This window comes from Talaromyces marneffei, chromosome 2, assembly GCF_009556855.1.
Source record: "Talaromyces marneffei chromosome 2, complete sequence".
Lineage (NCBI taxonomy): Eukaryota > Fungi > Ascomycota > Eurotiomycetes > Eurotiales > Trichocomaceae > Talaromyces > Talaromyces marneffei.
Genome location: NC_072349.1, coordinates 3,669,936 through 3,683,808, shown reverse-complemented (window position 1 = coordinate 3,683,808; position 13,873 = coordinate 3,669,936). Strand labels below are relative to the sequence as shown.

General features: G+C 47.1%; 3 protein-coding genes across 3 annotated transcripts; 2 read left to right on the top strand and 1 right to left on the bottom strand.

Moving 5' to 3' along the window:
- Positions 1 to 103: 103 nt before the first annotated feature.
- Positions 104 to 1,880, top strand: EYB26_003679 (uncharacterized protein; the record flags this gene model as incomplete). Its single annotated transcript, XM_054262973.1, has 3 exons — positions 104 to 313; positions 369 to 1,633; positions 1,688 to 1,880. 3 exons carry the CDS (start codon positions 104 to 106, stop codon positions 1,878 to 1,880), a joined length of 1,668 nt encoding a protein of 555 aa, XP_054118948.1.
- Positions 1,881 to 2,752: 872 nt separating this feature from the next.
- On the top strand, positions 2,753 to 5,914 carry EYB26_003678 (uncharacterized protein; the record flags this gene model as incomplete). Its single annotated transcript, XM_054262972.1, has 3 exons — positions 2,753 to 3,030; positions 3,092 to 4,691; positions 4,742 to 5,914. The coding sequence occupies 3 exons, from the start codon at positions 2,753 to 2,755 to the stop codon at positions 5,912 to 5,914; spliced, it is 3,051 nt and encodes a 1,016-aa protein (XP_054118947.1).
- A 1,557-nt stretch (positions 5,915 to 7,471) lies between these two features.
- On the bottom strand, positions 7,472 to 8,719 carry EYB26_003677 (uncharacterized protein; the record flags this gene model as incomplete). Its single annotated transcript, XM_054262971.1, has 1 exon — positions 7,472 to 8,719. The coding sequence occupies one exon, from the start codon at positions 8,717 to 8,719 to the stop codon at positions 7,472 to 7,474; it is 1,248 nt and encodes a 415-aa protein (XP_054118946.1).
- Positions 8,720 to 13,873: the final 5,154 nt, after the last annotated feature.

Here is a 13,873-nt window from a genome sequence, read left to right as displayed (position 1 = left end):
AAGAACATCAAAGTAGATTTTCCGTATATTCGTCTCTATCTGACGTACGTTTCGATCATTGCGCATCTATCATCAATATAATTGGGTGAAAAGTTGATGAGAAATGGCCGCAACACCTGCGGGACTGCCTAAGGCAGTCGCTATTCCTACGAGAATCCTTATTAGGTCATCGCGGCCAACTGCTGGCAAGTGTCCTAGCTTCTGTCAACAAGTCAACAGTCGTTTGTTTTATGACCATCGGTATTCGTCGCCTCCTGGTCGGTCTCACAATGCTCTTCCTCCAAGAAAAGAGCCTCTCCCTTGGGGCGCTAGGGTAAGTCATTGTAAACATCTATAATACCGAAGGTTCATCCGCTGATGTGATACAGGAATTCCATGCCTCCTCCGCACAACAAGCAATGAAAGATCCCTACAAAGTCCTCGGAGTCGACAAGAACGCTTCCGCAGCTGATATTAAGAAAGCGTACTACGGAATGGCCAAGAAATTTCACCCCGATACGAACAAGGAACCTGGCGCCAAGGACAAATTTGCGGAAGCACAATCTGCCTATGAACTACTTTCTGATGCGAAAAAGAAGGAAGCATACGATAGATATGGTTCAGGAGCATTTGACCAGAATGGAGGATTCGATCCGAACGCTGGTGCAAATCCGTTTTCCGGAGCCGGGGGTTTCCATGGTTTTGGCGGTGCTGGCTTTGGCAGTAGTGGTTTTGGGAGTGGTGGCTTTGGTGGTGGGTTCTCTGGGGACATCAATTTTGAAGATCTTTTCGGTGCGTTTACCGGAGGTGCTGGGCGCGCGGGGAGACGACGCGCGTCACCACACGAGTCAATACTAGTGGGAGAAGATATCGAAGTCCAGACAAACATATCTTTTATGGAAGCTGCAAAAGGAACCGGCAAGGATATCTTCATTACGCCACTTGTTGAATGTCAGACTTGTACAGGAAGTGGTCTCAAAAAAGGCGCCAAACGATCTCAGTGCAAGTCGTGCAATGGATCCGGCACTCGGGTTCATTTCATGCAAGGAGGATTTCAACTGGCTAGCACTTGCGATGTTTGCAATGGGTCTGGAATGGTTACTCCTCGTGGCTCTGACTGTGGCACTTGCAGTGGGCAGGGAGTGGTTAGGGATCGACGGACTGTCCATGTTGATATCCCTGGAGGAGTGGAGGATGGTATGAGGATCCGGGTTGCTGCGGAAGGTGACTCTCCTCCAACAGGTGGCGCCAACGCCGGCACACGAACACAGCGTGGTGATCTATACGTTTCGATCCGTGTTGCGCCCGACCATCGCTTCAGTCGTTCCGGTTCTGATATTCTCTATACCGCCTCACTACCATTGACTACTGCTCTGCTTGGTGGGGAGGTTACGGTGCCGACACTCGACGGAGAAGTGAAAGTCAAGGTCGCCACTGGTACGGGCACTGGTGATCGTATCACGCTTTCAGGAATGGGTATGCGCAAGCTTGGAGGTCGCGGCCGCAGCTTTAGTCCCACCGGAGACCTCCGGGTGGAGTTCAAGGTTCAGATGCCAAAGTACCTGAATGAAAATCAACGAACAATTTTGGAAGTGCTGGCAGATGAGATGGGGGATAAGACTGCTAAGCGTATTATGAATGTTGGAAAGGACAGGTACGTCTTTTTCGTTGACACAACGCAGATAGAGGATACTGACAAGAGGTGTAGTGGCACTCCTCCCAGCTCCGGTGCCAGTAGGTCAACAGAAGATTCGCACAAGAATGAGGGTTTCCTCAAATCCGCATGGCACCGTCTCACTAATCAGCACAAATCGTCTGAGTCCAAGGCCACCGACGCATCGAAGAATGACGCCTCAAAGAAGGAAACCGACGACCCCAAGAAACCTTCGGAATCGAGCTAAGCTAGTAGCTAGTCACTACCTTTTGTACATTTTACATCCGTTCTGCTTTACACGAATTAGATTCATAGCGTTGGCGAGTTGGTGTTGTCATTTATGCGGGTCATTTATTTGTTTGGTTTAAGTTGTCGAGAGACCATGTATTATAGTTTATAGTTAGTTAGAACCTCACAGCCATAGTATATGTGAAGAATAACCAGAACCCCCTCTCTTGATTACAGCAGAGCTTGACTGAACAAGAACATACTCTATAATTCATATACAGTATAGTTATGATGCCCAGTGCCGGTGCTCAGGCAGCTTTGCCATACTGAATTCAGCCAATAGGACGACTATCGCACTCTTCTTACTACAGTAGTATGAAGTCTGCTCACAAGCGGTTTAAACAACATCCGAAAACACACCAATCAGTGTGCTCAGACTGATCCAGGGGCGTGACGGCGGCTCTCGACGTGCAGGACAAGATCCAATCCGAGCGCCCTATCGAGACTGTCGCAAATGCTTCGGCTTGCAGGCGCCTAACTGTGTTTGTCTTTTGTCGGGACTCGGTGGACGTGGATTGATCTGGCGTAGATTCTTCAGCCGTTACTTTTTCATTCTATGCAGTCGGTACATTGACGAATATTTCTTTTTCCTTTCTTGAGAACTCGCTTGGTGTTGTCAACGTTGTCGGGGTACATATGTTAGCTTACAGCTGAGTCAAGGGAGGAGCTTAACTACCCCACACCGATTGCCCGTCCCGCCTGCCTGAACAACTGACGTATCTCAAGTCAACAACATAACTTCCTCTTGATTATCCTTCTTTCCACTATTGGCCTATTATTCTCGTCTGGTAGGAGCTTCTGCTCCTATCTACAACTATAACTATCGCCAACATGAACCAGTCTCCCATGCTCTCGTGTCCGCTCAAGCAGACCAGCGAGATCGACTGGGTCCAGCCACTCAAGGATTATATCCGCACCGCCTACGGTGACGACCCAGACAGATACCAGGAAGAATGTGCCACGCTGAACAGATTGCGCCAGGATATGCGAGGCGCGGGCAAGGATAGCGCATCAGGGAGAGATTTGTTATATCGATACTATGGACAGCTGGAGCTGCTGGATCTTCGGTTTCCCGTGGATGAGAATCATATCAAGATATCGTTTACATGGTAAGGCGGCGGGCTCTGCGCAAGGGATCGCGAGTTATACAGCTAACCGTTGGTTGGATAGGTACGATGCCTTTACGCAGAAACCGACGTCGCAATACTCGCTTGCATTCGAGAAAGCGTCTATATTGTTTAACATCTCCGCCGTCCTTTCCTGCCACGCCGCGAACCAGAATAGAGCCGATGATACCGGGTTAAAGACGGCGTTCCATTCGTTTCAAGCGTCAGCTGGCATGTTTACATATATCAATGAGAACTTTCTGCACGCGCCTTCGACGGATTTAAGTCGGTCGACAGTCAAGGCTTTGATCAATGTCATGCTAGCGCAGGCACAGGAGATATTCCTGGAGAAGCAGACCGCTGACGGGAAGAAGGCAGGTGTCCTTGCCAAACTTGCAAGCCAGGCTGCATGGTTGTACACGCAGGCCGCAGAGACAGTCCAAGAATACGTCGGAAAAGGGTTTTTTGAAAAAGTTTGGTCGCTCGTGATACAGGCAAAGGCATCGCACATGGCATCGGTCGCGAGTTTTCATCAGGCCAAGGCTGATTCAGAGAGCAACTCACATGGAGTTGCTATTGCGAGGCTACAACTAGCAGCAAAGTTATCTGCTGCAGCGGTAACGTGGGCCAAGTCATTTCCTTCGTCTGTGCCTGCGAATTCCAACTTGGTTTCAGAAGACGGAGCTAGTTTGATGGAGGAGATTAAAAGACACCAGGCTATTGTCGAGGAGCAGGTCTCAACGTTGATCCGAGATAATGATTTCATCTACCATCAACCGGTACCTAATGAAGCTGGTCTGTCGGCTATTGCGAAACTGGCCGTGGCCAAGGCCATACCTGTTAGCGAGCTGTATCAAGGGCAAGATATTCAGCGCATCATTGGTCCGGACATCTTCCAAAAGCTAGTGCCGATGTCTGTTACCGAGTCTGCAAGTTTATATGATGAAGAAAAAGCCAAATTGATCCGAGCAGAGACAGAAAGAGTGGAGACAGCCAACGGAGAGATGGCGGCCGGCCTAGACTACTTGAAGCTACCCGCCAGCTTGAATATCTTGAAGGGAGGTATAGATCAGGAAGTGACAGTCGACGAGGAATTCCGCAGGTGGTGCGAAGAAATGGCAGATCATACGGGATTTCACAAGACACTGGACGAGTTGCAAGACAGCAAAGCCATCATTGTCGATTCACTAAGCCAATGCACGCGACAATTGGACATGGAGGAAAGCGTATGCGAGAAGATGCGATCAAAATACGGCGCGGACTGGACACAGCAACCTAGCTCACGTCTTACGGCGACGCTTCGTGGTGAGATCAGAAGTTTACGGGATACGATTAATGAGGCTGGAGCGAGTGATACCCAGTTGAATGCGACTTTGAAGCAATACGAAGCAGATTTCGATGAAATGCGGTCAGCGGGAGAGACAGACGAAGCTGATGTTTTGTATCAGCGGGCGATGGTTAAAGCGGGCGCGAAGCAGAAGGTGTCTCGAAATGGACAGGCGAGTCCGTACTCTCCGGGAAACGAGGGCTCATTGCTTGATGATGTGGAGGATGAAGGTAGTTTATCGGTTGCGGAGCAGATCACGAGGGTAGAGGAATTGCTAAAAAAGTTGAATTTGGTCAAACGTGAGCGAGCACAGGTCTTGAAGGATTTGAAGGAGAAGGTAGGTCCTCTGATAGCTATGGTTATGGTGACAAAACTAACAAGGTACAGGTTCATGAAGACGATATATCGAATGTGCTCATCCTGAATAAAAAGTCTTTAGGTAACGGACAAGAACAGCAATTATTCCAGGCAGAGTTGGAAAAGTTCAGACCTTACCAGAATCGTATCATCAAGTCGAACCATACACAAGGCTCGCTGATGAAGGAACTTACAAGGACATATGGCGATCTTTTGCAGGATAAACGAGTTCGATCTGAGCAGTCGAAATACGAGACTATAACACGACAACGGAACACGGTAATGGCGCGATACAAGAAAATCTATAATGCTTTCCGCGATTTGGTCACGGGCGTATCTCAAGCAACCAAGTTTTACAATGAAATGCAAGAAACGGTGGATAACCTACGCAAGAATGTAGACACATTCGTCAACAACCGCCGATCCGAAGGAGCGCAACTACTCAGCCAAATCGAGCAGGACAAGAACAACAGTGCTTCAGGACAGGAAGACCGCGAACGAGAGAAGCTGAGACAGCTGATGGAACGATTATCGACCGAACCAGCAGCCGCCCCGAGGAATACATCACCAACGAAACAATCCCGACCCCAGCCTCCAGTCAAAGTCGCCGGCAACAGTACAAAATCGCCATCACCACCCCGTCACCACGCAACACCTGTAGCACCTCCACCATCCCAATCACCCGCCCCAAATCCATACGGACAGTACCCGCCCAGCGCAATGGCAGGGTACTACGGCGCAACCCCCATATCCGCCTTCCAACAAGGCGCCGCCACACCTCTCTCAGGCGGATACAATCCCATGGCATATCCATACCAAACACCCGTCTCCCCACCTCCCAATCAAGCCGGTTTATACTACCATCAACACCATCACCCTGGAACATCAACAACACCCGTCCCCGTACCCTCATACCCTGGCTACCCAACTGCCGGGACACCCGCCCCTCCTCCACCATCACATACACCCCAATTCATTCCACCGGGCTACATACCCCCTCCACCCCCTCCCCGACCAGCAGAAACCCAATACCCGCCTTCGACAGGCGGTGCGTACCCTTCTGGTCCGGGCGGTTATGCACAGAGTCGACCTGCTTATGGTGCGGTTCAGCCGCATCAACACCAGCATAAAGGATCACAGCAGTTGCAGAGTCAGACATCACCTAATAATGATCCGTGGGCGGGGTTGAATTCTTGGAAATGATCTCTTTGATTTCTACATTTTCCCTTTTTTTTCCAAATAAGTTGCATGCTTTAGTTTATGAATAGGGGCATACCTACTCATCAAGTTGAGTTTTCTTGTTTCGTCTTTTAGAATAGTTTTGTGTCCGTTGCTCGATAATTCCATCTATCTATTTGTTCGTCTCTTCTTCGTTCTAACTATATGTTCCCTTTTCAACCGGCCTAGTAGATTTTACATCCATGCTAATCACAAAGGCATATTTATCGTTGCTGACTTCTACCTACATTTGATCCGTCCAGATATCTCTCGAGGTTTTTTTTTCAGCTCTGCTCACCCCTAAACGTCACATAGATAGCGAATACCTCCAATAGCACGACATCGAGAGAACTGGAATTAACAACTATTTAGATATTTCGATATTTCCACCTAGCTCAAACAAGGAGATTCGATCCATGGATCCCAGCTTCAACAGCTTGTCTATACCTGGGTCTGGTACTTCAATGTTCAAACGTTGTTAGTGCCGAGGCATACCTAGGTATGTACCGATATGGGTGCATGCATATATGTATATACCTAGGTAGAAAGATAGCGCGGCCTACATCCATGTATCAAACCATATACCTCTTTACCTAGGTATTTATGTGTATGACCCAGGTGCCATAGGTTATATATAAGCCAGTAGAACTAGATCAATACCTCCCTACTAGAGCTATCTACCTCTGTACATGTGTAAACTGGAAGGTTCAATTTCCAGGTGAAAATTGCAGGTTGTAACTTATATACATAGCGCTGTGTAATACACCCTCCCCCCCCACCACCCACCCACCTCCATGGTGAAGGATGGATCCCTGAGAACCTTGGAAGTTGGGGGTACCTCATACCAGGCCTCATGATAATATGATAATACGTAGTACGTAGCAAGATGTAGGGAATATATTGAGCGAGTCATCATTCGGAATTAAGTAGAGTAGATGATGAACCTACATAGCTCGAGGGACGACACTGGATTTCGGACAACTAGAATAGCATTTATATGTTCCAATCTCGAAAAATAACAACTGCACTCAAGTGGCTCGATGCCTTGGGGATACGTATATAGCGAATACTGGAATTGCCTACTTTTTGATATACGAGAAGAGAAATTGAGAGAAGTTCATAATTAATCTATTGTCTGTTTAATAGAAAGTAATCTGCTATTTCATAGCACGACAAAAGTGTAAAAAAAAATAAAGTAAAAAGAAATAGAGAAGAGAGAATGATCAACATCAGACCATTGTAAGGATTCTGAGTGGAGTGAAAAAAAAAGAGCTAGCTTGGAGCTTGAGGTAGTAAGAGAAAGGAAAACAGACACCCAGTGAAAAGAAAAGATAACATGTCTATAGAGCTAAAAGAAGAAAAAATCCCACATCCCATCCCGATCTATCATGTATTTCGACTCCATTAAAAAGACAAAACAAAGACAAGAAGACAAACCGCGCCTCGATGTATGCAAAGCGAAGTGGTAAACAATCAAAACAAGTCTATTCCGTTAATATTTCATTGCTGAGAAGTGTATCATTGAGAAGAGTGAGAAAGAGGTTATAACTCCATCACGGATCCGTTGACGGATGGAGTGTTGGATGAGTACCCGTTCGGTGCCAGCATGTCCTGTACCGGGATTTTGGGTACTTGTGGAACAGGAAGTTTGCGCTGTGTGCCGTCAGGTCTGCTCATGATGTCGGTAATGCTGGGTCCACCGTGTTGTTGGCCGGGATTGTAAACATTAGGTCCCTCGGCTTGGGGCTCCATTGGTGCGAGTGCTGGAGTGTGGTGTAACGACAAATGACGGATAGAAGGTAATTGCAAATCAGCGGCACCATAAGGACGCAAACGAGGCGAATGTGCTGGTGTTGCAAGAGGAGTATGGTCGGGCGTGGGTGACAATGAGTCGTGAGAGAAAGTAGGTGAGGATGGCGCAGTCGAGTTTGGTGAGTTGGGACGAGAGCGCTTAACCCGGTGATGCCCGTAGTTGTCTTCATCCTCATGAGAATGTGACCGACTCATGCTCTGAGAAATAGCATATGCAGAAAGCGATGGCAGACGACCTGGAACACCCGAGTATCGAGAGCTGAAAGGATAATGACGAGAAGATCCTCCGTAGTGGTCACGCTCAACTTGAGAAGCAGCAGTCGCGAGCAAATTAATATCCATACCGGATGAAGCACGGTCGCTGTTGCGTGAATAAGGACCCAAACCTGCCCGCAAATGTGAGGTGTAGTTGGTGTATGAGTGGGGAGGAGACACATCTGGAGATCCGACCTGAGAAACTGGGGCGGACCGGGTAATGGGTTTACTGGGAGGAGGCATCATCGAAGCAGCGGCATTGAGCATACCCGAATCCTGACCGGCGGCAGCCGCAGCTGCGATATGCTGGGCTTTGTTACTTCTTCTCGAGTTGGGGTTATTGTGGATGCGCGAGTGACGAGTCAATTCATCTGAACGACTGAAGCGTTTCGTGCAGCCAGGAAACTGACAGGCATGGGGTTTTTCGCCGGTGTGAGTACGGATGTGACGAGTTTGGTGCTCTAGACGATGAAAAGCACGATCACAAAGAGGACACTTGTATGGACGAGGCAGATCCTGTCGCACTTCCTCCGCGGCGGGGCGGGCACCTTTCATGAGTGGTGGGAGCAGACTGACGGAGGAAGCCATTTCCTTGTCTGAGTTGGAGTCTGTACCGGGAGTAGCGGTGGTAGCAGGTGAAGATGTATTAACTGTTGAGTCGACAGAGTCGGACTGTGGGTTCAGCAGATTGGAAAAATCCACTGACGAAGCTGACGGTGGCATGTGAAGAGACCTGTCGGGGCGACGGGTTTAAATACGCTAGGAAAGAAGCGAGGGGAGTCGAGCGCTCCAGCCTGGGTGACAGAGACAGGGTGTCGATATAATGAAGACGTCGATCCTCCTTGATAGCACTGATGATCGGTATCGATCCTTCTATTGATACCAGCGCAGTCGAGATGGTTGACTAAGCGTGTAGGGCAGTGTTGGTGTTGGTGGTGAGAGTTGTTCGAGTGGTGGAGGGAAAAGAAAAGTCTGGAGAAGAAAGAAGAGAGAAAATCTGGGGAGTGGCAGTGTAAGTAGGCGCGAACAGAGGGAGATGTAGGGATGAGGAGAGGGAAAGAGGGAGGAGGAGGAAGGAATGGAGGGGAAAAATGTTAAATTGGCAGCTCTTTTGGACGGGCGATCGGGAACGGGGGGTTATCCGAGAGACACTCAATCAGGAGATTTTTCTTTAGTGGACGTAGCAAGTACGGAGTACCGTGTGGGGGAGCCCTTTGGCTGTCTGACAAGTGATTGGGGGGGGGGGGGAAAAAAGAAAAAGTTTTTTTTTTCTGGTTTCTTTTTTTTTTCACTTTAACCAAGCACTGGGCTCTCTGGGCAAACAGGGTGACAATCAGCTGTGCCTCGCTCTGTTCCATCAGAATTTTTCATGGTCGAGTTCTCACCGAAGAGTGGCCGAGCTGGTGGTTAGTGCGGGCAGATGTACTCTGTATTTTTCGTACAATACTTACGCCTGTAACTCCGTAATTAGCCAGTTTAGAGAGAATAAGCGCTGAAAAAAAGAGTGGGTTAGTGGAATGTGGGGTCTGGCTGTTCCCAAAACAGCAAGACAAAACGGGTCTAGACTGGAATAGGAAGCGAGACTGTGGCTTTTATCCACTGGGGTGCGTGCTCCAAGCGATTACTATTTGGATGCTAGGGCCCCCGGGTATCGCGGGTACGGCGCAGATCTGGAGTTTGACTTACCTTAGGCAGTACACTACTATCTTGCATATGTGCACAAAGTACCCATACGTAACCCTGTCATCAAGAATAATAATAAAGTCTCAGTAGAGACGCTGCTTCCAAAACCTATTCTGAATTATCATCTGTATTTCCCTTGAAGATTTATCTAGGTAGCTGAAGCGTATCATCAACGGGCCGGATTCCGGGGCAAAGAGAGGACTAGAGCCAAAACCAGTAGCGCTATCTTTAGTACACTGATACGCCCGTGGTAACAATACGCAATACACAATACACAATTCATGATGACGAGACTTTGACCTGGAATGATGATCAGATGAGGTGATACCTCACGCAGATCTGGGGAACCATAACAGCTGCGCATATTATAGTACAAACCCTGCCATTTGTATTTATTTATTTTTCTTTTCTTGCGCTTCACAGAGTGCTAAGTAGTGCATATTGCAATCTGTCGCATAGACTGTGTACGGAATCCATCTTCCTCATTTCGTAGGCAGATAACGCAAGCGACGGTGTGAGCATCTAAAATCAAGCCCAAAAAAAGTCGATAGTCGATCTGCTCCAGATCTGGTTAGCGCAGATCAGATTGTCCCTCGTTATCTAACGTAATAAATTCAGGTCACACATGAGGTAATTCCACCCGGTTGCGAAAACCGGGGTTCCGTATTTTTCGTCGTGGTATTGTAACCCTATCAGCGTTGATGGAACTAAACCGCATTCCTGCTTGCTTCCGTCACGAGAATTCTTCGGAATGTCGCTCTTTGCTGTCTATCATCCGCCACCGTCTGTGAAGTTAACCAAGTTACATACAACTATGGACCGTCTGAGTACGTAGCAGGAGTCATTGCTCGTGACTAATACGGCTGAAGAACACTGGGGGTTGTACTACGTGTAGTACGACATACGTACTCCGTGGTTATTGATGATGATCACGTCATGATTCCAATCTTCGGGTTTGCAGTATTCACGTCCTGTCAAATGACTCGTTCTATCGAATAGAGCAGAAGATGTCTTATGACTGTGTCATTCTACCCATCTACCTCCCTACCTATGACAACTAGCTATCTGCATAGGCAGATAGGTTATTGTCGGATGTCTATCTCTCACGGAACGCACCGTAACAATCACCTGCGCCTATGTACGGTGTATACGTACTCTGTAGTAGTAAGATAAGGAAATACCCACTAGTCCCAATCAGGGCAGCCGAGCATCCCCAGACTGTCTATCTGTATGTACTCCGGATAATGTATCGGGCTGTTCTCCGTCTATCGTTGCAAGTCGTAACTGCTCTCTAGTAACATTCAATATGCGTACTTAAGGGGGCTATCAAATGATGCTGTCGTGTGACATTTGATCCTCCATGCTAGTCTACTAAATCTCGTCAAGATTAATTTGATGGCGTTCGTACCTGACCCCAGGATATGGTTACATGTACCAAAACACCGAGTTTGCTGCATGTCTAGTGTCGTTTTGACTGACCAGTAGTAGTAGTACGTACGCACTTGCTTTGAGCACAACATTTTGGGATTATGTAAATACATTATTTAACATGGCAAGTTACGGAGTACAATGGGATACTACGTACTCCGGATTTTCTCAAATCTTATTTATTTTTTTATTATTATTCTTTCTTGCTTGGATACCTTCGGTATCCAGCAACGGATGTATATCGGCAGAGTACCCGGAATTATTATATTGTAATAACTGTATCCTACGCAGGTGGCGAGTCTGAGCCCCCTGATTGGGTACAGGGCCTACTCCAGACTAAATTCTCCATATCTTAAGAGTCAAGACTCATACTATCCATATGGAGCAATTATGTGGATCCTCTTATCTCGAATCTACGGAGTGAGAGGACACCTCACCTTTACATTATTATTAACCCGCCGGAAATAGAAGAAGTGATCTATATACAAATCATTTAGCCGAGTACGGAGGTCCCGAGGGAGGACAGAGAATGGAATCCGCTTACCCCAAGTCTCGGTCTTGGTACGGGTGAAACCCTCAGCTTGACGGATCGCTAAACTTTCCGCGTGTCAATAATGGCGTCGCTTGCATTTTCTTTAGATTTGGGTACGGCACATCCATAATCTTGGAATCAACGCAGACACGTATCTATATCTCCGAACTGTTAGAGACACAACGGAAAATTAATTCCCATTATTCGACCTCGGCACCGGATTCGGCTGATATCGTACCATCAACTTGCGGAGTGGAGTACATATGGGGAAGGAAGTGCGGTAGATTAGGGTTGGCTCAAATCTGAGGAATAAACTAATCAGCATCGTAAGGACGAATGGATGTCTCTTGGTAACTGACTGCATTCAAACAATTTCGTCGTTATTCTTATCTCTTCTACCGGATGCTCTGTGCGTACAGTACCAAAAAAAAAAAAAAAAAAAAAAAAGAAACGATCTCTGCAAAGTCAGCCCCAGTTCAGCCGGTTATTCTTCTTTTGCCTTGTCTAGGTAAAATAGGAGAGTAATATAGCCTATACTCCGTCATGATCCTACAGAGCACAGGCAACAGCAATCTTGAATCCACGGATTTAGCAGGCAATAGTTTCTGCATGGCGTACCCCATACTAATTTACTAGTACTAGCTTACCCCATATCTTAACAAAGTTTCAGGATGACTCGCTTGTGCTGGCAGCATGGACTGCTACGTACGGTACGGAGTAGAGGTTGCACCATATGGGCGATTTACGATTTTATCCCGACGATCTTTCGTGTGTAGTACCTAGTCGCCGATCACTAGATCCTTGAATTTGGGGTCAAGAATCAAGACTCGCAAATATGAAGAGTTTTGCGTGCCCACCTCATGCTAATTCTACTTACTACGAGTAGATCTTTAAGTTATTTATCTGCCTAGATAAATGGTTACGTATGCGCCTACCTGGCACACGCACTCGGCAAAATCTATATAATACATACTACTCTAATAATATCGCACTTGACAAAACATCACATGACATGACATGACACATTAATTATCCCATCTAAGATCACTGACAGCAGGGTTTTCCCACTAGACGCTCCGGGAAAACCCTCCCGCGAATCCGGGGTTATTTAGTATTTACCCTTAGGTTGCCTTTCCTTCTTTCCACGGCATGTACGTAATCAGCTGAAGGGCATGGGCAGGTTAACTAGTTAGTTAACTAAGTTAGTTAGTTAGTTGACAAGGTAGCTACGTACTACGAGAGTAGTTAACTACCTATATCCTCCAGGTATTATGCATATGTACATGTAGGGATGTGGGTGTCTGGAACTTTCCTTATCAGCCCCCATGTATATAATAAACCCGGGCCTGGTCTAGCTAAGAATTGGCAAGCGCGAGTTGCGCGATGAAAATTATTTTTTCTGATGGCGATAACGGCTGAGGCGAAGCAGGTCACGACATACATGATGACATGTCACAACCATGAAACAAAGAATCATACGACTGTGCCTAGGTACCTAGGTAGAAATGAAATTGCCCCACAATACTCACATCGTATATCACGCTCGACCGTCAGGACGGTCGACACACACACACACACACACACATGAAGATTACGGGGAGGAAATGTGGAGTCAAACCAGACCCCATATGTACACGTCGTAGTATTCCGAGGTTCTGATAGCCCTAGACAAGCCGAAACAAATATCCGTGGGACCATCAACAGCTGAACATACATGCTCTGTACAATAAATATGTAACTGCATATTGCCCCGATCAGTGCGGATGCCACAGTCGATCCTGTGAAAGGGATTACCATCCGAAACAAGCAAGGCGTTTGACCCCAGCCAATTACATGTTTATGTAGTATCGCCCCGACACGGAGGCAAATCAACCAGAACATACCATAAAGTGACAGCTGGGTTCGCGGGCATTCTCAAACGACACACAGTTACACACAGAAGAAATTGAGTGGCTCTAGCCCCCGATATTTAACCGCGATGGATCCCTTGTCTTGGTAGTGAGTACGGAGTACTACTACGTAGTACAGAGTAGAAGATGATGCTGCTGCTCGAAAAAGAAAATATATGTCGTCATTATCATCATGTATTCAGTTTGGTTCAAATGTTAATTAATTTAATTTTGACTTGTAAAAGCTTATGGGCACGCACTTTGATCATGGGGTTGGTATGTATGGTATGGGGTTCAAGTAGATGGTACAAAGGAAGGGACGCAGACGTTGTCATCGGGTAATTT